Here is a 25768-nt window from a genome sequence, read left to right on the forward strand (position 1 = left end):
TGTAGGTCTTTTAAGACCGGTGTTATGTGGTCTCGGCGGCCACTCCCAGTCCCCAGTCTGGCTGCTGCATTCTGGATTAGTTGTAGTTTCCGGGTCACCTTCGAAGGTAGCCCAACGTAGAGCGCATTGCAGTAGTCCAAGTGGGAGATAACCAGAGCATGGGTATGAAATGATCCTTCCCAACAGCTGCCCTGGGGTGTACGGGGTGTTAGGGAAGGGTAGTACCTCAGGGGGGCATGTCTTGCTCCTTCTGGGGTCATTTGTCCACCTTTGGTCCCTACCTTGCACTCAGCTCTCACCTGTGGCTCCTAGAAGATGTCAGCATGCAACTGCAGCTGCACCCCGGGAATGGCGTTGACTGGCCGGCTAAACCAGCTGAGGGGAGCCGATGGGTCTCAAACCCTCAGTGAGTTAGGAACTTTGTCTGCATGCAAAGTCAGGCGTCACGCTTGCAGACCCCTTTGTGCCACAGACTTGGTCTGCCAACAAGACTGGTGACTGAAGCCAACTCCTTGGGGATCGTGCCATCTCCCATTCTGTGGACAGGTTAAAAGACCCCTGGATGGTTAAGTCCAGTCCAAGGCGACTATGGGGTTGCGGCGCTCATCTCGCTTTCAGGCCGAGGGAGCCGGCGTTTGGCAACAGACAGCTTTCCGGGTCATATGGCTGGCAGGACTGAGCCGCTTCTAGCGCAACGGAACACTGAAACCAGAGCAGCGCATGGAAATGCTGTTTTCCTTCCCGCCGGAGCGGTACCTATTTATCTACTTGCGCTGGCCTGCTTTCAAACTGCTAGGTTGGCAGAAGCAGCAACCGAGCAACGGGAGCTCACCCCATCGTGGGGATTCGAATCGCCGACCTTCCAATCCGCAAGCCCAAGAGGCTCAGTGGTTTAGAACCAAGCCAGCGTAGACGTCGCTGAGACAGAAGTGCAAACATGCTGGGAATGTGGTCTTGGGAGAGCACACAGCCAAAGATTTATTGGTGCTTCCAGGCCCTAAATAGTTACAAGTTAAGGTATTGGGGGGTGATACCCCCTCCTTAGATATCAGATGTGGGTGCATCAGTCTTCAACTCCCTGTTGCCATGTCCTCTATACTTTCTTCAAGCTTGAGATTGTAAGCTGTTTGAGGCAGAGACCTTTATTTCCTTTCCTCATGCCGCGGAGTAGCATTTATTTAGGTAAAGGTAAAGGTAAAGGGTCCCCTGATGTGACCGACTCTGGGATTGCAGAACTCATCTCGCTTTATTGGCTGAGGGAGCCGGCGTACAGCTTCCGGGTCATGTGGCCAGCATGACTAAGCCGCTTCTGGCGAACCAGAGCAGCGCACGGAAACACCGTTTACCTTCCCGCCAGAGTGGTACCTATTTATCTACTTGCACTTTGACGTGCTTTAGAACTGCTAGGTTGGCAGGAGCAGGGACCGAGCAACGGGAGCTCACCCCGTCGCGGGGATTCGAACCACTGACCTTCTGATCGGCAAGCCCTAGGCTCTGTGGTTTAACCCACAGCGCCACCCACGTCCCATAGCATTTATTTATGTCTATTAAATAATCCCCCGTCTCCCCTCATATAATTGATATGTATGTTGCACCATGCAGGGCGATAGCACAATAAATCCTCTTCATCTCCCTTTGTTTCCTCCCAAAATCAACTTCCCAGCTGTCATAAAGGCGGTGTTGGTGAGTGGATATTTTCATATAGTGCAGGGTCATTTCATTAAAACGGTTTCACTGCCTCCCAGAGCGGCGGTTATTCATTCCGAGCGTCCCATAAATCTGAGCCTCCTTATTTTTTACGACAGGCACCGTCCATCTGTAGCCTGCCACGAGGATGCCGTTTCAAAAAAGAAAGAAGGTTTTTCACGAGGAAGAGATCGGCGCACACAGTGCTCCAAGGGACTGCCAACCGTGTTCATTAAACGAGTTCAGGCCTGCGTAGGAAGCTGTCAAATACAGAGTCAGACAAATGGCCCCTGTAGCTCAGTAAAGTCTACCACACTTGCGGTGGGGAAAGGGTTGTTGCTTACCCATCAGTAGCCAATGGAGGGAACAGATCCTAAACCAAAACTGGTGGGCAAAGTTTGAAGCATAGTGAGGACTGCAGAGATCCCTCTCTTTCTGTCCCAACCCTTCACTTTCTTCTACCTTTAAGAATCTTTAAGAATTTGAAATGATGACATTTGGATTTGAGGACTGAAGTGGCTTTGTTGGGTGTTATATTGGAGTGGGTGAAGTGAATACGGTGGTACCTCGGGTTAAGAACTGAATTCGTTCCAGAGGTCCGTTTTTAACCTGAAACTGTTCTTAACCTGAAGCACCACTTTAGCTAATGGGGCCTCCTGCTGCCGCTGCGCTGCTGCTGCGCAATTTCTGTTCTCATCCTGAAGCAAAGTTCTTAACCTGAAGCACTATTTCTGGGTTAGCGGAATCTGTAACCTGAAGCGTATGTAACCTGAGGCGTATGTAACCCGAGGTACCACTGTACATTCATACCTTGGTTTTCGAACAGCTTAGTTCTCTAACGTTTCAGCTCCCCAACGCAGCAAACCCAGAAGTGACTGTTCCGGTTTGCAAACTATTTTCGGAGCCCGGACATCCGATGGGGCTTCTGCGGCTTCTGATTGGCTGCAGGAGCTTCCTGCAGCCAATCAGAAGCCACGCTTTGGTTTCCAAATATTTTGGCATTCCGTACGATTTCCAAGGTAGGACTGTATTGTTTACATGTAGCGGACAGATGAAAAATCGGACGTCTCTTGCCTTCTTGATTTTATTTCTTTCTCTCTCTCTTTTCTACTTCTTTTTCTTTATTTCTCTCTTTCTCTATTCCTCTCCCACCCTTACTTTTTAAAAATTATTTAGATCAAAGCCTTAGTTTGTAAAAAAAAAGGAAAAGATATTTGATGTTAAGTTTTGCATCTTTTTCTATGAGCCCAAATAAAAAAATACTTTTTAAAAAAAGAATTTGTCTAACTCTTTCAAAATTTTCCAGGTTGATGGTTAACACTGTGTTCTGCGTGTACTTGAGTTCATCTGCCATGGATCTTCCAGCATTCCACCTCGCTTTTTATCCTGCAGATCTGGATTTTCCCCCCTGTCCCCTCCACCCCTCGCTTGAACTGGTCACTTGCAAGATGACTTCACTGCTTGTACTTCTCCAATGCAAGACACTCTTGGTCTTTCTCTCACTCCCTTCTCTCACTCTTGGTGCTTCCTCCCCAGAGTCTTCCTGCCAATCCCCTTGCTGCCTGCCTTAAAGGTAAAGGTAAAGGGACCCCTGACCATTAGGTCCAGTTGCGGACGACTCTAGGGTTGTGGCGCTCATCTCGCTTTATTGGCCGAGGGAGCCGGCGTACAGCTTTCGGGTCATGTGGCCAGCATGACTAAGCCGCTTCTGGTGAACCAGAAATGCCGTTTACCTTCCCGCTGGAGCGGTACCTACTCATCTACTTGCGCTGGTGTGCTTTCGAACTGCTAGGTTGGCAGGAGCAGAGACTGAGCAACGGGAACTCACCCCATCGCGGGGATTCGAACCATGACCTTCTGATCGGCAAGTCCTAGGCTCTGTGGTTTAACCCACAGCGCCACCCGCGTCCTACCTTAAAAGGGCACCAGTCACCACTAGGCTCCCACCCAGAGAGTGCAGATTCCCCATCTCAGCTCTGCAATGATGAGGCGGGGACTTTTCAGTGGTGACACCGCTTTTTGGAATATTCCCTCCAAGAAGCTAGCTCAGCACAAACCCCAATATCTCTTGGGCACCAAGATCTTTTTATTTCCCCGTCATCATTATTTTGATTTATATGCCGCTCCCCCCCAATGTAAAAAAGCTGTTGTTGTCTTTTAGTCAATATGATCTAATCAATATCCTCAGCAGATTTAGCTCGTTCCCCCCCCCCCAAAAAAAAACCCGCAACTGATCTCCAAAATCAGTAACTTAGCTTATGGAAAAACAATTAGAGAAACAAATTCTTCCAAACTTTCTAACCAAAAAATTAAATGAAAATAAATCCATATTATTATTATTTAATCTGAAAGAGGAGAAGGGGGCGGAGAGTCCCCAACAATCTTTAAATACAGTACAGCATGCAGAAAGAATCCAATATCAAGCCTGACTGAAGAAGTTGATTAAATTAGTTCAATTTAAAAACCTAAACAAACCCTGAAGGTGGCTCCTTTGTACACTGCTAAATCATTTACTACTTGAGAAGAACTGAACGGGCGCAAAATATTCATTCATTAAATCTTCCATAAATTTCCACTCGGTATTTGGCTGCAGCCACAATATTACTTAGAAGTCATTACATGCCGTTCATTTGGCGCCTGCTGTTTGGATGAAGTCCGGGCATTTCACACCACTTCTTGCCTGGTCTGCTCGCAAATTATTTGGAAGTTGTTGCATAGGGCAGTCAAATTTCTTTCGATGAAGCAGGGCTGGGGGCCAGAGCTCAGCGACAGAGCGTCTGCCTTGCATGCAGAACGTCCCCAATTCAATCCCCGCCATCTCCAGGCAGGATTGGGAAAAACTCCCTGTCAGAAACCTTGGAGAGCCGCTGCCAGTCAGAGTTGCCAATAATAATAATAATAATAATAATAACAATAACAACAATAATAATAAATTGTTTATGCCCTGTCCATCTGGCTGGGCTCCCCCAGCCACTCTGGGCGGCTTCCAAAAATTAATAATAATATATTATTTATACCCCACACATCTGGCTAGGTTTCCCCAGCTACTCTGGGCGGCTTCCAACAGAATACTAAAATAAAATAACCTATTAAAATACAATAACCTATTAAACATTAAAAGCTTCCCTAAACAGAGCTGCCTTCAGATGTCGTCTAAAAGTGGGAGGGCGTTCCAAGGGCGGGTGCCACTACTGAGAAGGCCCTCTGCCTGGTTCCCTGTAACTTGGCTTCTCACAGTGAGGGAACCGCCAGAAGGTCCTCAGCGCTGGACCTCAGTGTCTGGGTAGAACGATGGGGGTGGAGATGCTCCTTCAGGTATATTGGGCCGAGGCTTTAAATTTAGGGCTTTAAAGGTCAGCACCAACACTTTGAATTGTGCTCAGAAACATACTGGGAACCAATGTAGGTCTCTCAGGACTGGTATTATGTGGTCTCGGCGGCCACTCCCAGTCACCAGTCTAGCTGCCGCATTCTGGATTAGTTGTAGTTTCCGGGTCACCTTCAAAGGTAGCCCCCCATAGAGCGCATTGCAGTAGTCCAAGCAGGAGATAACCAGAGCATGCACCACTCTGGCATGCTATCTACTGAGGTAGATAGACCAATGGTCTTAACTGGTAGAAGGAAACTTCCTATATTCCTCTGGTTGTTTACCACGAAGCTCGTAAGCTATGGCAAGCCCATGCCCAGGGCCGGCTCTATCACTGGGCAAAGTGAGGCAGCTTTTCATTCCAGTCGGATTCTGTATGCAGAATATGGATGGGGCACCATCCAGTCCTTTTCCCAGAAGAGCAAAATGTCTTGGGCATTTGCCACCTATGATGGGAATTTTTTTATCATGTCGTTCATATCCTACGTTTCTTCCAAGGCGCTCAAACTGGTGGACGTAGAACTGTAGAGTTGAGACCCTGAGGATCATCTAATCCAAGGTTTCCCAAACTGGCTGTTTTTGGACTACAACTCCCATCATCCATAGCTAGCAAGACCAGTGGGCAGGGATGATGGGAATTGTAGTCCAAAAACAGTTGGAGTCCCAAGTTTGGGAAACCCAGACTTCTAGTCCAAGCCCCTTGCAATGCAGGAATACGCAGATGTCTTATACAGGAATCGAACCTGCAACTTTGACATTATCAGCACCACACTCTCACCAACCTACATGATTCCTCTGCACCCCATGTTGTCTTCCCCACAACTGTGGGGCAGGTTGGGCAGAGACTATGGCTGGTCCAGAGAGCTTCGTGGCTGAGGGAGGATTTGAACCCTGGAATCCCTGGTCAGAATACAACACTCTAACCACTACACCACACTGCTGACAAGCCAAGAACAGAGTGCTAGTGCAGGGATAGGGAACTTTGATGTGCTTTCAAACTGCTAGGTTGGCAGGAGCAGGGACTGAGCAACGGGAGCTCACCGTTCAATAAATGAATGAATTAATCACATTTCTCCTCCACCCCTACAGCAATCCTAAGCTATGGCCCTTCTACACTGAAGTTATTTTTGCGGTGGCAGTTTGTTTCAGCCCGACGTAGCTTGCCGATGATCAAAATTTGCAGGCAGAAGAAGAAGAAGAAGAGTTTGGATTTGATATCCCGCCTTTCACTCCCTTTAAGGAGTCTCAAAGCGGCTAACATTCTCCTTTCCCTTCCTCCCCCACAACAAACACGCTGTGAGGTGAGTGGGGCTGAGAGACTTCAGAGAAGTGTGACTGGCCCAAGGTCACCCAGCAGCTGCATGTGGAGGAGCGGAGACGCGAACCCAGTTCCCCAGATTACGAGACTACCGCTCTTAACCACTACACACTGGCAGAGGCACAAGGCATCCCTAGAATACTAAGCGGAAGATCTTGGGCAACATATCCGTATCAAGATGCCAGACTTACTTACCATTGGGAGGCATGAGAACTTTGTTGTTCTGGGTGCACCAACCCACAGGGTGGAGATCGGCTGTCATCACGTCGCACCAGAAATCAGCTCTGCGGTCGTCTTCGTAGCCACAGTAACGCAGCAGCAAGAGCTGTCCGCATGTGGTGATGATGGTTGCCACCCAGTAGGTCTCTGGGTTGTGTTTGTTGGCCACCTCTAGCTTCATGCCAGGTTGGAAACTGCTCTGGAGGCTGACTTCCACCTTCCCCAAAAGGAGAAAGAAACAGGGTTGCTTTGGCTTAAGGAACAAGAAGGAAGCAAGATACAATTCCTCTAGAACTCCAGCAGGAGCAGAATGCCGCGGCGAGGCTCCTTACGGGGTCCTTGCTGCGGGATCACATTCATCCAGTGCTTTACCAGCTGCACTGGCTCCCGGTGGAGTACAGGGTCAGGTTTAAGGTGCTGGTTTTGACTTTAAAGCCCTGTGTGGCCTAGGACCCTTGTACCTACGGAACCGCCTGATATGCCCCGCAGAGGACCTTAAGGTCCACAAATGACAAGATTTTGGAGGTCCCAGGTCACAGGGTGGTTAGATTGGTCTCAACTAGGGCCAGGGCCTTTTCAGTACTGGCCCCGACATGGTGGGACGCTCTGTCACAAGAGACCAGGGCCCTGCGGGACTTGATTTATTTCCGCAGGGCCTGCAAGACAGAGCTGTTCTGCCTGGCCTTTGGTTCGGACTCAGTCTGACCCTTATGTTTCCCTCCCCTTACGGTTTTGATTTATGGGCTACTTTTAAAATGAGGCTGCTTTTTAAATAGCATTTTAACCTGTATTTTAAATTGGGTTTTTGTTTTGTTTTGTTTCCCCCCCTAATTTTACTGGTGTTAGCCGCCCTGAGCCCGGTTCTGGCCAGGGAGGGCAGGGTATAAATAATTTTTTTATCACTATTATTATTATTACTATTATTGTTATTATTAGAACAGCCTTTACAAATGTGCAGGTCTAAATGTTTCTAGACCTAGTACTGTCTGACGTTGTTTTGCTTCCTGCTGCAGTGGTACATCTATTTATCTACTTGCACTGGTGTGCTTTCGAACTGCTTGGCTGGCAGGAGCTGGGACTGAGCAATGGGAGCTCACCCCATTGCGGGGATTCGAACCGCCAACCTTCCGATAGGCAAGCCCAAGAGGCTCAGTGGTTTAGACCACAGCGCCACCCACGTCCCTTCTCACAGTAGTTAACCATAGGACTGTGGGCTTCCCACAAGGAAGACCTGAGAGCAACAGCATTCTCAGGTGCACTCTGAATAACCGGGATTCAGAAAAATACTGCCTCTGGCAGCAGTGCTAGAACATAGCCTTATCCTCCGTGAATTTGTCTAACACGCTGAAGATTTTCTTGTTTTACAGAAGTGTAATGTCTCTCGTATTTTTTCCATGTAACATTTTACAAATCCATTTCATTTGTTGAGACATTAGGGGGAGGGGAAAAAAAGGGGGTGGAGGGAGGGAAGATGGGTGGGGGTGGGGTCGGGTGGCAATGTTTCTGTTATGCTTAATGTATGTAGGACTTGGTGTCAGCGTTGCTTGTGTTGTTCACTTGTGTTCCTTTGGTGGTGAGAGAGGTTGGGGTTGGCCTAGGGTGTGATTGTTTGCTTGTGATTGGCTGTGGTGATCTTTGTTTTCGTGTGTGGGTGAGGTGGGTGGGTGTTTTGGATCAGGTTAGCCATATTGATTTGTATGCTGTTGGTGGATTATTGTCATTGTCTTGTTGGGCTGTGATGTGATAAAGGGGAGCCATACCAGGGTAAAGGCGTCTTCTTCTATTTGTCCCCATGTCAGTTTCAGTTTATTGGTTAATTTTTCTAGTAGGGCTGTTTCCCAAACTATTTGGTACCATTGGTCCATGCTTACTACTCACAGGTCTCTCCAGTGTCTGGTTATGGTGTTTCTGGCTGCTGAAAGTAGGAGGGTTATGAGTTCTTTGTGGTGTAAATGGGCATTGTTGTCTTGGAAGATGTTTAGTAGGGCAAATTCTGGGGTGATGTCTAATACTTGCTTAGTTATTTTCCATATTTCTCGTGTGGCTGTTGTCCACAATGGATTTTGGAGCACTCCCACCACATGTGGAGGTATGTGCCTGTGGAGGTGCACATTGAAAAGCCATTTGCATTGGTGGGTATCGCTACCTCTCATGGGAGCGGATTCCAGTGTCTAACTAGGCACCATGTTTTCAAGCAGTGTTCGAAATTAGCCAAGTGTCAGGCACATTTTGCACCTGGTTTTCGACCGCCTGCGACCAAGAGAAGATGCCTGGGTGCCAGGATTCTGCCTGACATCTCCACCATCTGGGGATCATTGGATCTGGACTGTTTCCACACACTCATATCCCATCCTGTAGAAATCTATCTGTTATATTTTATCTGCACAATCAGAATTTCTGGAGCAGGAGCAGTCACCATTAAGAAAAGAGGTCAGAATGGGCCAATATTCATGTGAATTTTCTTCTTTAGTTTCTCAAATTCTCAACGGAGCTCAAGGTCGTCATCTGAACTTGCCAGATGTTTAACTGAGAATCAATCCCAGTCATTTGAAAAGTAAGACTTTAAAGCTCTCTTGCCCCCAAAATGGCAACTAGACATTCTGTTTTGGCAACTGGTTTAAGGAGCCATTTGGCACCCGGCTGAGATATCTGAGTTTCTAACACTGTTTTCAAGGTTTCATCATTGGTAATGAGGACCAGAAACTCCAGGTAAAAAAATACCTACGTGCTTAAACGAAGTGTGAGGGGCAGCGCAAGATCCTGTCTCTTCCAAGTATTCATCCCAGTTGAAATCAACGTCTTCGGAATTTGAACTTTCATCTGCTTAATATAAAACAAAAACAGGTATGTTATGTGTTCAAGCCAGCAAGGAGGTCTTGTGTTGTACAAGTTATGTGAGAAAATGAAGAATGAGCGAATAGGCTCATTAGAAGCAGATTTGAATAGCTTTGCTTAGTTGCCTTTCAGTCACTTTCCTTGCTTCTCTAATACGTTTAGTGGCACAACATTAGCTGTTTATCAGCTCTGGTACTTAGTCAACTCTGTCTGCTCCACGAAAAGGTGGGCTTCTGTTAGGCTAGACTTTACTACATCATCAAAAAAAGAGGGAATGTATCGCCACAGGAAAGAAAGGAGAAAGGCACGAAAGATCTGCATAAATTTTGTGTGTGCTAATGTACAGTGGTACCTCTGGTTACGAACGGGATCCATCCCGGAGCCCCATTCGCATCCTGAAGTAAACATAACATGTGCGCAGGTCGCGTTTCGCCACTTCTGTGCATGCGCGTGACATCATTTTGAGCGTCTGCGCATGCGCGAGAGCCGAAACCCGGAAGTAACGCGCTCCGTTACTCCTAGTGGTGACTGGTGCCCTTTTAAGGTAGGACGCGGGTGGCGCTGTGGGTTTGAATCCCCGCGATGGGGTGAGTTCCCGTTGCTCAGTCTCTGCTCCTGCCAACCTAGCAGTTCAAAAGCATGTCTAAATGCAAGTAGATAAATAGGTACCACTCCAGCGGGAAGGTAAATGGTGTTTCCGTGCGCTGCTCTGGTTCGCCAGAAGCGGCTTAGTCATGCTGGCCACATGACCCGGAAGCTGTATTCCGGCCATGACTGGACCTAATGGTCAGGGTTCCCTTTACCTTTATGCTGGTGACCATCCCTGCGGCCAGTGGGAGGGAGTTCCATAGTTTAACAATGAGCTGCGAGAAGTACTTTCAAAATGCGCTATGTCTCACCGGGTGGTTGGGGAAAGCAGTGACCATGTGGGCCTGCTGCCCAGGAGCCGAGCATTAATGAGCAACTTCACATACCCCACTTTCCTTAACATTTTGTGAGAACTTTTAATAATAATAATAATAATAATAATTGCAAACTGATGCAGGGAAGCAAATTTAAAATTGGAAAATGGAGAGCAACCAAAATGCGCAGATTTCTCCATCCCTGTGTATTAGCTGTATTTATGTATATCTCAGCTCTCTTCCGATTGCTCAGGGCAGCATGTTGCCCTTCTCCCCTAGTTTGTCACCAATCACAGCATCCCTTTGAGGTAGGCTAGGCCAAGAGTTCGGGATTGGCTCAAGGTTGCCTGGCGACCTTCACAGCTGAGTAGGGACTTGAATCTAGCCACGCACAGCTCCTTCCAACACTTGTTGGCTGGCTTTTTTTTGGCCCACATACGACCAGTCTGGATAGTTGGCCTTGGTGAAGATTTGACATTTTCTTTTTTTTTTCATGCATAATTTTTTATTAATTTACATAATAAAAAATACAAAAGTTCAACATCTTGTTTTCACATATTTTTTGTTTGACTTCCTTCAGCCTTTCCACAAATCATTCGTACCAATCTTTTATAGAGTTTCGCATTTCCTATTTTGTATTGCCATTAATCACCACAGTTCTTCCAGTTCTCCTGGACAATACCCTTTTCTTTTTACAGAGCCCCTTTAAATCCCACTAGTGTTGTCTGTCCTTCACTTAAATTTTCCAGATATTTTGTAAAGCTTTCCCAGTCCTTAATGAACCTCTGGTCTTTTGAATATCTGATTCTCCCTGTCATCTTGTCCAACTCCGCGTAGTCTAACAATTTGAGTCTCCATTCCTCAATTGTCGGCAGACTCTCTTGTTTCCAATTTTGAGCTAGTAGAACTCTTGCTGCCGTTGTTGCATACTGGAACAGTTTGTGGTCTTTCTTCTTTACCTCCCTTCCTACTAGTCCTAACAGGAAAGCCTCGGGTTTTTTAACAAAGGTATAACTTAAGATTTTTTTAATTTCGTTATATACATTCTCCCAGAAACTTTTTACTTTTTGGCATTCCCACCACATGTGGTAGAAGGACCCCTCCCTTTCCTTGCATTTCCAGCATTTATTACAAGTTCCATACATTTTAGCCAATTTTGCAGGAGTCATATACCATCGGTAGAACATCTTCATTAAGTTCTCCTTTAGCGTTATACAAGCTGTGAATTTAAGATGCTCTTTCCAAAGTTTTCCCCACTCTTCTAAATATATGTTGTGACCGATATCTCTAGCCCAGTGTATCATCACTGACTTTACTTCCTCATCTATTAGGTTCCACTCTAGTAGCTGGCTGTACATTTTAGATAGAGTTTTCTTATCATTATTCAATATCTCAGTCTGGAATCTTGAGTCTTTGTCAGCATATCCTTTATCTTTTATGTCTTTCCTGAACATTTCATTTATTTGGAAATAGTGAAACCAGTCATAAACTTTCTCTTTAACCTGGTCGTACGGTCTCATTTTCCACTTCCCCTCTTCTTTAATTAACAATTGTTCATAGGTTTGATAGATTTGACATTTTCATCCCGAAAAAGTTTTTGATTTGAGTTTCTACTGAAATGAGGTTGCGTTTTAATGTTGTACTTTAATCTTGTTTTTAAGTTGTATTTTAATCAATTGTTTTTATATCTGGTGTTAACCACCCTGGGCTGGGGAGGGCGGGGTATAGATAAAAATTATTATTGTTGTTGTGTGTTGTTGTTGTTGTTGTTGTTGTTGTTATCTTAACTGCTACAGTACACCGGCTCGTAAAGCTGTCTTAGCCAAAAATAAAAAGCCCACCTGAATCAAACTGTTCAGCATCCCCATTGGCTAGGTCTGTATTTTCGTCCAAGGAAAGGCGCCGAGTCTCAGTCATGCTGAAGATCACAGACCCTCTTGTCTCCATTGCTCAGAGAAAGGATTCTCTGTCCTAATTCATCATCACGAAGCACAGCCTTCCTGTGGCGAGAAAGAAGACCTTTCAGTAATCAATCTACATTTCCCTCCCCCTGCTCTCTTTCACATCACCTGGCCCTCGGAGCAAAAGATTATCTCCAAATATACTTGGAGCAAACCCGCCAAAATGAATGGTCCTAACTTAAGTCATCATGCCCATTAACCTCAATGAATCTACTCAAGAGTACCACTAACATTGGCTTGAGTGACAAGATACCCTGAAAGCTTCTGGGTAATTTGTGGCAGAAGATGGTGAGGATGGGGGGGACAGACCTTTCCCACTTAGAAACACGTTCTGACTTTGCAGATTCTTAGAATCATAGAATTGCAGAGTGGGAAGGGATCTAGTCCAATCCTGTCCAATCAAGAGTCCAGTCCTAGCCACGTGATCCAGGGCCCACAAATTTTGGCCGGCCTTGGCCAAACATTCGGGGTTGCCAGGTCCCTTACCGCCACCTGACAGGTGAGTTTTGTTCCTAACTTTGTACCATTTCTCTAAAATTGAAACATCTCCCTCCACAAAAAAATGCTTAGTGTGGGGGGCAGAAAGAGAAATAAGCTGTGCAAATTTCCACCACTAACGGCAATCCCTGCCCACAAAAAACTGATGAGAGAATTTCTCCTCCCCTGAAGAAATTCAGTGGGGCAGCCCCTCTTGATTTCTCTGTCGACAAATAAACGTGGAGACACAGAATTTCCAGAGGCTGCTTGCACAAGTCTATCGTTCATAAGAGGCATCCCTTGACATTGCAGCTGTGATATGGTGGCCATGGGTGCATGACAAATTTGTCTCCTGCCCTCTCCCAACGCTCCCACACAGCCATCATCCCATGCAGGGGTCCCAATCGCCAGGCTCACCAGCTTGGGGGTCCCTCCTGCTTCCAGATATAAGTGCAAGCCCCAGACCTCATCTGAAGTTTGGAACCGCCTCCTACGCGAGGTTTCTATGACTGTTGTCAAAGGTTATACAGTGGTACCTCTGGTTGCGAACGAGATCCGTTGTGGAGGCCCGTTCGCAACACGAGCAGAACGCAACCCGCGTCTGCGCGGGTCACGATTCGCCGCTTCTGCGCATGCGCGTGACGTCATTTTGTGTGTCTGCGCATGCGGCGAAACCCAGAAGTAACCCATTCCGGTACTTCCGTGTCGCCGCGGGAAGCAACCTGAAAACGCTCAACCTGTTATACATTTATAAAGAAACCAGAAGCATTTTTACTAGGCATTGTTGGGCGTGATATAAATAGAAATGAATGTAAGCTCTTTTAACATGCAATAACAGCAGCAAGAATATTATTGGCCCAAAAATGGAAGCAAGAAGAATTACCGACGATTGAAGAATGGAGGATGAAGTTAATGGACTATGCAGAACTAGATAAACTAACAGGAAGGATTCGAAACCGGCGGGACCAGAAATTCACAGAAGAGGAAATTTACGGACTATCTGAAAAGTATTTGTGAAGATCAGACAACGTTTGTAGGTTTGTAAGAAGTTTTGTGAGGAGTATTATTGGAAGTTTTGCAAAACTGGATAATGGGGAGGATGATTTGTTAAGAGATGTAAAGGCAATATAAAGTTAAGAATTGCATAAGAAGTGGTTAAAACGGTGGATCATCAGAGGTGCTGATGGAAGTCTAAAAAGATTGTATAAGTGATACATTTTGTGGTACATTTATATGTTAAAATCAATAAAATTTACATATATATACACACACACACACACACACACACACACACACATATACACACACACACACACACATATACACACACACATATATATATATGCATATATATATACATATATAGATATACATATACATACATATATATATATATATATATGCATATATACATACATACATATATATATATATATGCATATATATATACATATATAGATATACATATACATACATACATACATATATATATATATATATATACATATACATACATATATATATGAAAACGCTCAACCTGAAGCAAACGTAACATGAGGTATGACTGTATAATATTTATAAACTGCACTCATATAAACGTCAAGTTACGAAACGCGCTGAAAACAGCATACGGCTCTGCATTATCACTGGACTCGAACCCACAGCTTCAAGTTACAAGAAAGGAGTTTGTGACCAAACATCAGGAAGATGCTCTTTCTGACAGTAAGAGCTGTTTGACAGGGGAACGGTCTCCTCGCGAGGTGGTGGGCTCTCCTTCCGTGGAGGTTTTTAAACAGAGGTTGAATGGCCATCTGTAAATGCAGTTTGGGCAAGTTTTTGAGCCAAGAATAGTACTGCGAGATGATGATGATGATGATGATGATGATGATGGTGATTTCTAGACTGTCCTTCAACCGAGAATCACAGGGTGGTTTACAATATAAAACCACAAAAATGCATAACATAGTAATAAAACATTTACAAATCTACTCTTCCTTTGTTGGTGTGTTCTGAGATTTCCATTTAGGTGAGTATATAGAATTGGCAAAATTAATTTCAATTATAAGATATCAATCAAATCAAAAGTTCAGAATGGAGTGGAAGTATTTCAAAGATTGTATGTCAAAATATTGTTCTGAAAATGACATGCTAACGGGCTTAGAATAAAAAATGTAAGCAATAACAAAACCGATAAAGAAAGAAGGAAAATTCAGAATGTAACAAAAATAATTTATTATAGAATGGAAGGGGGAAAGGTAGAAAGAAATATAAAGAAGTCGAATTGCTGTGGAGGAAAGTGGTGGGTAGTGGGTTTTACAATTACCGTATTTTTCGCCCTATAGGACGCACTTTTTCCCCTCCAAAAATGAAGGGGAAATCTGGGTGCGTCCTATGGGGCGAATGCAGGCTTTTGCTGAAGCTTGGAGAGCGAGAGGGGTCTGTGCGCACCGACCCCTCTCGCTCTCCAGGCTTCAGGAACACATCCGCAGCCTAGGCAGCCCTACGGGAGGTCCGGCAGGGATGTCTAGGCTGCGGATAGCAGCCTGCCGCTCGGCGGGCGGGGCTCCCTGAAGCAGAGCGCCCCCCACGCCAGGCAGACATCCACAGCGTGGGGAGCCTTGCAGGAGTTCCCGGCAAGGCTCCCCACGCTGCGGATAGCAGTCTGCTGCCCGGCGGGCGGGGCGCCCTGAAGCAGAGCGCCCCTCGCGCCAGGCAGACATCCGCAGCGTGGGGAGCCTTGCAGGAGTTCCTGGCAAGGCTCCCCACGCTGCAGATAGCAGCCTGCTGCCCGGCGCGAGGGGCGCCCTGAAGCAGAGCGCCCCCCGCGCCAGGCACACATCCGCAGCGTGGGGAGCCTTGCAGGAGTTCCCGGCAAGGCTCCCCACGCTGCGGATAGCGTGATGCAGAGTGCCCCTCGCGCGGGGCAGACATCGGCCAGCCCCACAAGCTCGGGGGACAGCAGGGAGGCGCAGCGCCGCCATCCCGCTGTTCCTCGACCTGGTTCTGTTTCCCCGACCTGCTTTTGGGGGGGAAATAAAGGGAAATTTTTTTCCCTTTATTTCCCCCCCAAAAAACTAGGTGCGTCCTATGGGACGGAGCGTCCTATGGGGCGAAAAATACGGTAAGTATATAATTAAGCAGCTATTGTAATTTAGATATTATATTTTATGTGAGGAATTTTGGGAATTTTGGTTATTATGTATATATGTTATCTTGGGGGGGGGGACATAGTAATAAAACAAAAACATTAACATACACACACATGCACCCCACATATTTTAAAAGGCTATGGATTATTTAATTAGCCGACAGCCTAAGAGAAAAGAAAAGTTTTTTGAGAGCAATGAAGGATCCATAAATAAAAATCATGTTCTGCTATGTGTTTCAGTCCAGGAGATACAAATTAATTTGGATAAAAAGGCCGGCCAAATGAAACACAGTTGGTGGGGCACAAGCTTCTTTCTCTCGGGGTCGTGGGTTCGAGCCCCGCATTGGGCAGAAAGATTCTTGCATTGCAGAGGGTTGGACTAGATGACCCTCGTGGTCCCTTCCAGCTCTAGGATTCTATGATTCCAATGCATTTGCTGTTCTAATACATCCCAAAGAAAACCTATTTCTCCATGAATTCATTGAGCTGAATTACTTGCACCCTCCCAGAGCAGGTTTAATGATTGGAGTTTTTAAAGCAATGTACCGTATTTTTCGCTCTATAAGATGCACCAGACCGCAAGACGCACCTAGTTTTTGGAGGAGGAAAACAAGAAAAAAAATATTCTGAATCTCAGAAGCGAGAACAGCAAGAGAGATTGCTGCGCAGTGAAAGCAGCAATCCCTCTTGCTGTTCTGGCTTCTGGGATAGCTGCGCAGCCTGCATTCGCTCCATAAGACGCACACACATTTCCCCTTACTTTTTAGGAGGGGAAAAGCGAGTCTTATAGAGCAAAAAATATGGTATATGCAGCCCAGGATGTAGCAGATTTTCTGCGTTGGCTAGGTGTCTTTTTGGTCCATTTCCAAGCTTAGGATTCTATAAACCCCAATAAACCATAGCTGACTTCTGTTAACCGCTAGCTATTTTGGCTCCAGTTTTAAAAAAGCACTCCTTCTACCTGCGAAATGAAGTTTGGACTGTAGCACACATTATGAAGGCCGTCACTCAGCTTTAAAGAGTCTTTAATCAAGCATATGAATTTTGTTTGATTCATTGAGGGATTCAATTTGCATACATTTACATGCAGGTGAAAACAATAGTTTCAAAGCAAGGAGTGCGGTTGCTTTTTAAATGATGCTTTTTAAATGACTTATGGAAAGTCATCCCTTAGAATGGGAGACAAGCTATCTTAACCACAGCAATCCCCATACCCATCTCTCTGGAAATGGAGAAGAGGCAGATGGATTTCAAGAAATCTGAAAAGGGTGTGTATACGATTGTAAGAAGCAAAGGAGAACGGGTTCACCTCTGCTTACAGTTGCACATGGCACAGGAAACTTCCACTGGTGCAGTTTGTCATAAGGGGGGGGGGGGTGAGAGAGAAATCTGCACATGAAATTTCCCCTTCAAGAAATAAGGTAAAGGTAAAGAGACCCCTGACCATTAGGTCCAGTCGTGACCGACTCTGGGGTTGCGGCGCTCATCTCACTTTATTGGCCAAGGGAGCCGGCATACAGCTTCTGGGTCATGTGGCCAGCATGACTAAGCCGCTTCTGGCGAACCAGAGCACTGCATAGAAACACCATTTACCTTCCCGCCGGAGTGGTACCTATTTATCTACTTGCACTTTGACGTGCTTTCAGACTGCTAGGTTGACAGGAGCAGGGACCAAGCAACAGGAGCTCACCCCGTCACGGGGATTCGAACCGCCAACCTTCTGATCGGCAAGTCCTAGGCTCTGTGGTTTAACCCACAGCACCACCCGCATCCCTACTTTCAAGAAATTTGTTTCCAAGCACAATTCTAAGTACTCAGCTTGAAAAGCGCTTCTATGGCTTGGGAACAGGGTACCTGAGGGAGCTTATGTTATGCTGTGTCATTTTAACATATTTTATTAATTTCTTTCCAAGTTGATATCAAAAATTACAGGAAAATAAAATAAACAAGAGTACCGTTCATTATAAAGAAACATTCATGCTTATTATATGAAAACTAAAATAAAGAAAAGAATGGGCTGTTCCTCCCTAGGTGTTAAAAAAAGAGAGGCAGAGATGCCTATTTTAAAATGGGGACTTCCTAAAAATGTATAATCAGCTGAAAGGACGCCCATAATTAACCATGTTTATGATTCACAAAACCAATTAATAGATTAAGCATTGCGGCATATTACAAAATATTGTGCCAGTTCGGGGGGAAATGAGTTCCTTTTCCTCTCTCCTGCCCCCCCTTCCACTTTCTTAAGAACCGACTGAAAGAACTTGGAGGAATCCTTTTCCACCCCTAACATTCCTGTGCTGTCCTTTTCTAGTTTTTAATTTAATATCGGCAAGCATTTGAAGTGGTGAAGCGCTAGAAATCTTTACTGAAAACTCATGTGCTTTTAACAAAAAATAAAAGGAGGCGTGGGGTGGTTTGGAAATTTTAGACTCTGGACTTACGGGCGGGCTTATGGGGGGGGCAACACTTTCGACATTAATAAGGGTTATTTGAACATGTGGTTAATCCAGCCCTGTGTTGCGAGGGGCTTCTGCTCAGTCTGCTGAGCCCCAGACTTCTGCGCTTTACCCCCACCCTGATGACGCCGCTGAAAGGAATCATAGAATCATAGAACTTTTCAGGAGGAAGGGGGAACAAGGGTCATGTTCTCCAACTCCCTGCAATGCCCAGGGTAGGACTCGAACTCATAACTCTGAGATTAAGCGTCTCATGACAGAGCTCTCCATCCTTACCCAGCAGAATCCCCAGAGATCCTTGCAGAGGTTATGTTCAGCCCAAAGAACCAAAAATATATTCTACAGCCATGTGAGCTATCCTCTCTGGAATCAGCAGCAACACCAGGGTAGGTAGGTAGCCGTGTTGGTCTGCCGTAGTCGAAACAAAATAAAAAAATTCCTTCCAGCGACACCTCGGAGATCAACTAAGTTTGTTATTGGTATGAGCTTTTGTGTGAATGCACACTTCTTCAGATACCATGCACACGAAAGAACATACCAATAACAAACTTAGTTGGTGTCTAAGGTGCCACTGGAAGGAATTTTTTTATTTTGTTTCAACCAGGGTAGAAAGTCCTTTTTTCACAGATACAATTCCCACACGCCTTCCCAAAAAGCTTTTTTTCTGCAATGACTTGCAGCTATTTAACTAGCCACACGTCCGGACCAAGTTTGCTTTGAAAGCCTTTGAAAATTAGATTGCTGCTGCAAGCCCTTTCTTGGCACTCCAATAGAAACAGTATTCTCCTCTGTCATCATTTGGCTATGCCGAGATTCGAACACAGAGCCTCGGGGTGAGACACTCGAAGCTTTGTGGTCTTGGAAAGAGGAGAGCATGGACCTGCTCACACAGGTGGGTCCCAGCCTAACTCCTCCACCCAACTTTCGCAGATTCTCTTTTGTCAACATGATCCTTTCTGGGATGAATTTTCCCTCCAGACTCCCCTTCCAGCCACCACCCTCACACAAGGATGCTGTGAGGAGTCAACTACATAAGTTTAAAGGCGCTGTGAGTCCAAAGGAGCCGCCCAGAGAAGAGGCTGCCCACTGTGTCTCTGCGATGAGTTACCGTTCTGAACTTGCTTGCTTCCGAAAACCAGCTGCTTTGAGAGGTGGGCGGATTCTGCTACCTTTTACTGTATTAGGTGTGACTCTGTCACTCTGGGTGCTGAGACACAGCCAGATTTACTTCCCTCCCGGAGGAGTCTGCCCAACGCATCTCTGCATGAGTTGCTGCTCCAGCCTTTCCTCCTTACAACAGAGGCCTCTGGTACGTCTGCATTTGAGGCAATTGAATCACTCACCCCTGAGATTCATGTAAAATCCCTAGTGATGAGGGTTCATAGAATTGTAGAGTTGGAAGGGACTTCCAGGAGTCATCTAGTCTAACCCCATGCAATGCAGGAATCTCAACATCCTGGGTGTAGCCAGGATTTATGTTGGGCGGGGGCAGGACACTCACCCGTCCTGTTCCAGAACCGAGCTACTTGCGTTGCTAGAATATGCACCCAAGTGACCACAGGGAGCATTTCAATTTCAAATATTCTGATTATTTCTATTTTTTTAGTTGTTGTTGTTGTTTAGTCGTGTCCGACTCTTGACCCATGGACCAGAGCATGCCAGGCACTCCTGTCTTCCACTGCCTCCCGCAGTTTGGTCAAACTCATGCTGGTAGCTTCGAGAACACTGTCCAACCATCTCTGCCGTCCCCTTCTCCTTGTGCCCTCCATCTTTCCCAACATCAGGGTCTTTTCCAGGGAGTCTTCTCTTCTCATGAAGTGGCCACAGTACTGGAGCCTCAGCTTCAGGATCTGTCCTTCCAGTGAGCACTCAGGGCTGATTTCCTTCAGAATGGATCGGTTTGATCTTCTTGCAGTCCATGGGACTCTCAAGAGTCTCCTCCAGCACCACAATTCAAAAGCATCCATTCTTCGGCAGTCAGCCTTCTTTATGGTCCAGCTCTCACTTCCATACATAGTTAAGTATTTTTTATTATTTGCTTGATCTGCTCCCCCCTAGACCGTGCGCAGTTCCCCATCCAATTTGAAACCACATCAGACCCTGCTTAGCTTTGCAAAGGTGCTAGCAGTTTTACTGCTGCACCACTCGGAGCGGGGTTGGTGGAGGGTTGAGAATCTCAACATTTTCACGACATAGAAGGCGAACGTTTTTGCAAACAAGAGTGATGCCTTAAGCCCAGTTTTAAGTCTGAAGAGGCTGTGAAAGGGTAGCGGCTCTCCAAGTCCTGGGAAACAACTGGCTGAGGAGGATTTTTTTAAAAAGGGGGAAACTTGCACATCTGGTGCAGATGTGGTGTGCCTCCAACAGCAGATGGCTGCAAAGGGTGACCTCTGTCGAGGCTTTGCAATCCAATCCCGCAGGCGGCAGATCCACTTACACAGAAAAGGCTCCCCTGCCTTGTTGCTGATGGGAATTTGCAAAAGAAGGAAACACAGAAAGTTCTTCCAAAACAAAAAACCAAAAAACGTTCCAGCAACACAACTGAAAATCGACTCCCCCTTAGCCTCACTGTTGGCTGGTGATCAATCTGCGAGATCATATATATATAATGTCCTAGTGCACGAGTCACCCCCTCCTCCAATTTTTTAATTTTATTTTTGCAAAGTGACTCAAAACATGACTTTGGGAAAAGTTCCCAACCCTCGTTCTCTAGCAAACGGCGAGAAATTCCGCCCTGCTTTTAAAGAAGACTGCCGCCCACCAGCGCCTTTAGAATTATAATTTTAGAAATCCACTTTCTTTTCTACCACGCAGAGAGGGCGGGGCTCTCTTGCGAGGCGCTCCTTGCGCCGATCCAGAGAGGAAGGCGCTCGCGCAGCGCAGCGCAGCGCAACTTCAGCCGCGCGGCGCTTTTCCCTTTCTCTCCTCGCCCGTCTCTCCTCCCAGCGCTGACATGCTTCCTCGGAAACAAGTCTCAGTTCAATGGGGTCTACCCGCGAGTAAGGGAGTGCATAGGATCGGATTGCGGAGTTGTTGTTGTTTTAAGTAGTTGCATTCTTTTTACGTCCTCAACAAACATTTACGCATGCAAGTCTTCTTTGCGTAAGGTAACTTGGGAGTAAAGGCGCTCAACGCAATGGGCTTGCTTCTAAGGACATTCACACAGGATCGTGCATTGCGCGCTTTGCTTCGGAGTCAGCCCCGCAAATCCTCGATACCAAGCTAACATGCGTAGTAGGATCGGGCGCAGTTAAAAAGCAGGGAAACGCGCGTAGCGTTGAAACCCTGCTCAGAGTAACCCAACTACAAGGCTGCAATGCGCGCGCGCGCACACACACACACAAAAACACCGCTTGGGGGCCACGCAGGTTGCAATCCTGCAAACATACCCGGGAGCAAGCCTTTCCAAGCGCAGAGAGGGGTTTTTTTACTTCTGAGTAGTCACCGCAAAGGGTTGGCAAAAGAGGCTCGACCTTCCAGAAAACGTGGCTCGGCTGCCCATCATAACCGCATGCGTTTTTTTGGAGAGCAAAATTTGGGGCAGCGGACCCCTGCTTTCCACGCAGGAGATTGCATCCCCTATATCTCCAGGTAAAAGCTGGGAATATGACAGCCCGGAGCCCGATGGAGAGCGGCGAGGGATAACGCTCAGTCCGGATTTGCTTAGTCCAAGGCAGTTTCCCATCTTCCAATTTGGAAAGGACTTGTAATGGTTGGTACCCATTGGAACTGATAGGGCAGAAGGCAGGGAGCCCAACAGCAGGGGGCGCCAGAGCCAATGAGACGCTGAGCCCACTCGCGCTAATTTTGTCTTCTTCACTGCGGAGTTCTGCTCTATCATCATCTGTTTATTTAGGAGCTCAATATGGTCACATGGTTCTCCCTCCTCACAACAGCCCTGTGAGGTAGGTCTGGCTGGGAGATGGGTGACTGGCCCAAGGTCACCCAAGGAGCTAAATGGCTGAGTCTCCCAGGTCCCAGTCCAGTGCTCTAACCATTAGGCGACACTGCCTCTCAGCGCATAACTGAAAGGAGGAGGGCACTGGTTGTAAGCAAGAAGGAAGGCGGGGGTAGACTGAAGTCGGTGGGGCAGCGCCTCCATAGCTTTATGGGCGCAGTCTCCGGCATCCCAATGCCTCTGCCAGTCAGAGTAGACAGTGCTGGCTCCAATGGTTAGACTTGGTTAAAAAGCAACTTCCAAGGTCCCTGGAGTCCAGAAGCTTTTTGCATCTTGACGATGGGATCAGACTAGCAAGCAAAGACTTTCTCCAGAACCCGGAGGCACATCTTCATAAAAAGCACAGCCTGCTGTTTTTCCGCAAGAGTAAGAGACCGACCAGTCCGTGATTCGACGGCTATCTTGGCTGATCTCCCCCCAAAAATTCGGATCCAAAGTCCACACCATCGCCGCCCGCTTCGCTCCCTGCGTCCTCACCCAGACTTTGGTCTCTGTCGATCGTTAACGCGCTTTCCCGCAGATAAGATCTCAAATGGGTAGGATCCTGCCAGCTCTACGTGCGCAGCCCACGTCTACTTAGAATCCAATGATTGTAGAGTTGGAAGGGATCCTCCAAACATCATCTAGTCCAACCCCCGTGCAAGGCAGGTATCTCAACTAAAGCATCCACAACGGGGGCCATCCCGCAGCCTTATACAGAGTCAGATCTGCAATCCAACCTCTGCTTAAAAACCTCCAAGGAAGGAGAGTCCATCCGATCTAGTGGGAGACCGTTCCGCTGGCGAAGAGCTCTTACAGTCAGAAAAGTCTTCCTGGTGTTTAGTCGGGAATCTCCTTTCTTGTAAAGTTTAAGAAAAATAAATAAAGCATCTCCTTTACTTGGATGTAAATCCCAACTTGTTGTGCAGGGCTTCACCCCTGCAGCCGCTGCCAGTCAGTGCCCATACTGCTAAGATAGTTGGACAGGCACTGACCGGCAGCGACTCTCCAAGATTTCAATGGCAGGCACTGAACCGTCTGCATGCCAAACAGATGTTGCGCAGTTGTGAGCTACAGCCCGCACGGATCCCTGGCCAACAAACGAGCCCGAAACCAAAAGCAGATGCAGAACTGTACTCAGTCCAAACTTGCGATCATTTACTCCGGAGCAAGCGACATAGGATACAATGGGGGGTGCGCTTCTGAGGCAGCCAGGATCGGGCCGTCTGCCTAGTTGCAGCGACACTTGCCTGCAGTTGGATCCGGTGTAGCTTACTCCGAAGTAAACCGTACCGCGCCAGGAGGAACCGAGGGTGCAATCCATAGTTTTGAGTGCGCATGTATAGGATTGCGTTGCGCTGCACGGCTCTAACCGCCGTCCCGTCCCCCGTCCCCCCCCCGGAAGCAGATCGCGAGAAAATCAGCAGGTTAGAGAACTCGGGCTGCCGGCGTCTTTAGGATCGCAGCCGGAACTAGCTCTATCCTAGCCGGATCCTAAAGATGGTTACTCAGGAGCCCCAGAGATTTCCGCAGGATTTACGCCCAAGCAATGTGCCTACATAGGATGGCGTAGATTACACTGGAACACACACATTTCTCCGCCTTCCTCTACTCCACTTTGGGGGGGGGGGACGTGTTTATTTTCAGTTTGTAGAGAAGCCTGAAACGCGCCATGTTGAAACTGACAAACCTCTTTAAATACCCATTTATACCGCAGTTACATAAAGGGAACTAAATCAATGAAGGGGGGGGAGGGGCCGGGAATTAGTTTGGGGCGATTTTATACACATATCTAATAATCTGTATTCCATTGATCCGTCTCAGTTTCCCGTCCCTCCCTCCCCCGCTCCATGAAACTGACTCAAAATTTGTATTTTTTTCTTTTTTCTTTCTTTCAGTAAATTCTAAGCTGAGATCACATTAGATTTTTTTTTATGAGATAAGCACCCCCCCCCAAAAAAAAGGTAGGGGGCCAGCCTTCGGTTAATCTGGCGCGTTTCCAAATAGGAACTGGAGTATCCACGCGATGACATTAAACACGAGCCGCGCATTCCGCTCATCTCTACTCGCTAGGGCACAGATCCAAAAACGTGCCTTGCAAAAGGAAAAAGAATACCTCAACACAGAGAAAAATGCGCGCCCGCCCGCGCGCGCACACACAACCAGCAGCCGACCCGATCCATCTTTACGCAGAAGTAGGTCCAATTGCATGCAATGGATCGGACCATCCTAGAAAATAAAGCGTGCATATTGGATCGCAACACCTCCCCCAATAAATGCACCCCAGCGTGATGTCATCCACAATCAAGCGCGGATTTAGGCGCGCCTAGAACTCCATGCGTAGGATCGGGCGCACAACAATACGTAGGAGAACCCTGAACTTGGAAGGGCTGATTTCCGAGTTAACATGCATAGGATAGCACGGCCCGCCTGGAACCTCAGGCAGGAGGAAAGACGAGAGAGGCACTTTTACTACTTCCGAGTAAGCGTGCACAGGATCGGGCTGCGCATTCGAAGCGGGGACGACGGACTTCTAACAGAACGGCGAGATTAAAACACATCCCCCCAAAAAATCACTTTGCAATAACTTGCTTTTTAGGGAGGTCCTAGTCAGCTTTTTCTGCGCAAAGCAGAACGCATGCTAATAAACCCAAAAAATCGGGGGGGGGGGAGAAGAGAGAGAAGCCGCCCCCCCCAAAAAAACCACCGCGATCGGTCCACCCTCCGTAAGAAAAAAGGGGGGAGAGGGGGGAAAACCCCACCTTCCGTTAGATGCAGCCCGGGTAGGTCCGCGCGCCGCTGCGCGGGGCCGCGCCTTACCTGCGCGAAGTTTCCCTCCCCGGCGATCCCTCCCCCGCGTCGAAGGGGCGCAGCCCCCGCCGCGCCAGCCGCCCGCCAGCGCGATCCGCGCCCGCCTCGCTCGCTGCCGCCGCCGCCGCCGCTGCTCCACACTCCTTCCAATATGGCATCCGCTCAATGCGCATGCCTCGCACTCGCTTGTACTTGGCGTGTGTGCGCCTATGTGTGTGTGAGCGTGTGCCAGGGTGCGCGCCGGCTCCTTCGCTGACCTTTTTTTTTTTTATCCCCCGGCACAGTTGCCAAACACGCGCGCGCGCACCGTGCGCCCGCAGCGTCTCCGGTCCCCGTCGTGCAAATCCCCCCGCGGAATGGGAGAGATGAGTCTTACTCCCGAGTAAGCGTGACAGCTTTGCACGCCCGAAGGACGCGCGCTTCGGGATGAAGTCCCGTCTTGTTGCGGGTTTAGTCGGGACGCCTTCCAAGGGGTTTAATATTGAACCCATTTCGCAGCTGTGTGCAGGCATGAGTAATAGGGGCGGAATCCCCAAAAGCAGTTTTACAGCACAATCCTAAATGGGGATTGCAGTCTGAGACTGGGATTTTATTTCACTGAGTTTTATTTTCACTGAATATTTCACTGAATTTTATTTTATTGTTTTAAGG

At 47.3% G+C, this 25768-nt stretch overlaps 1 protein-coding gene across 2 annotated transcripts in view; it reads right to left on the reverse strand.

The window, feature by feature from the left end:
* Positions 1–25284, reverse strand: part of SFMBT2 (Scm like with four mbt domains 2) — a 79373-nt gene extending 54089 nt beyond the window's left edge. Inside the window, exons 1-4 of one of the 2 annotated variants that reach the window (XM_083461074.1) lie at positions 25127–25284; positions 12169–12327; positions 9316–9410; positions 6567–6807 (exon numbers count right to left, since the gene is read on the reverse strand). In XM_083461074.1, the coding sequence (XP_083317200.1) occupies positions 6567–6807; positions 9316–9410; positions 12169–12274 (442 nt within the window). In that variant the 5' untranslated portion in view covers positions 12275–12327; positions 25127–25284. Of the gene's footprint in view, positions 1–6566; positions 6808–9315; positions 9411–12168; positions 13737–25126 lie in introns of those variants that run through there. The other variant, XM_083461075.1, reaches the window with a different exon arrangement.
* Positions 25285–25768: the final 484 nt, after the last annotated feature.

The sequence above is a fragment of the Podarcis liolepis genome (genome assembly GCF_965112155.1).
Source record: "Podarcis liolepis genome assembly, chromosome: 10".
NCBI lineage: Eukaryota > Metazoa > Chordata > Lepidosauria > Squamata > Lacertidae > Podarcis > Podarcis liolepis.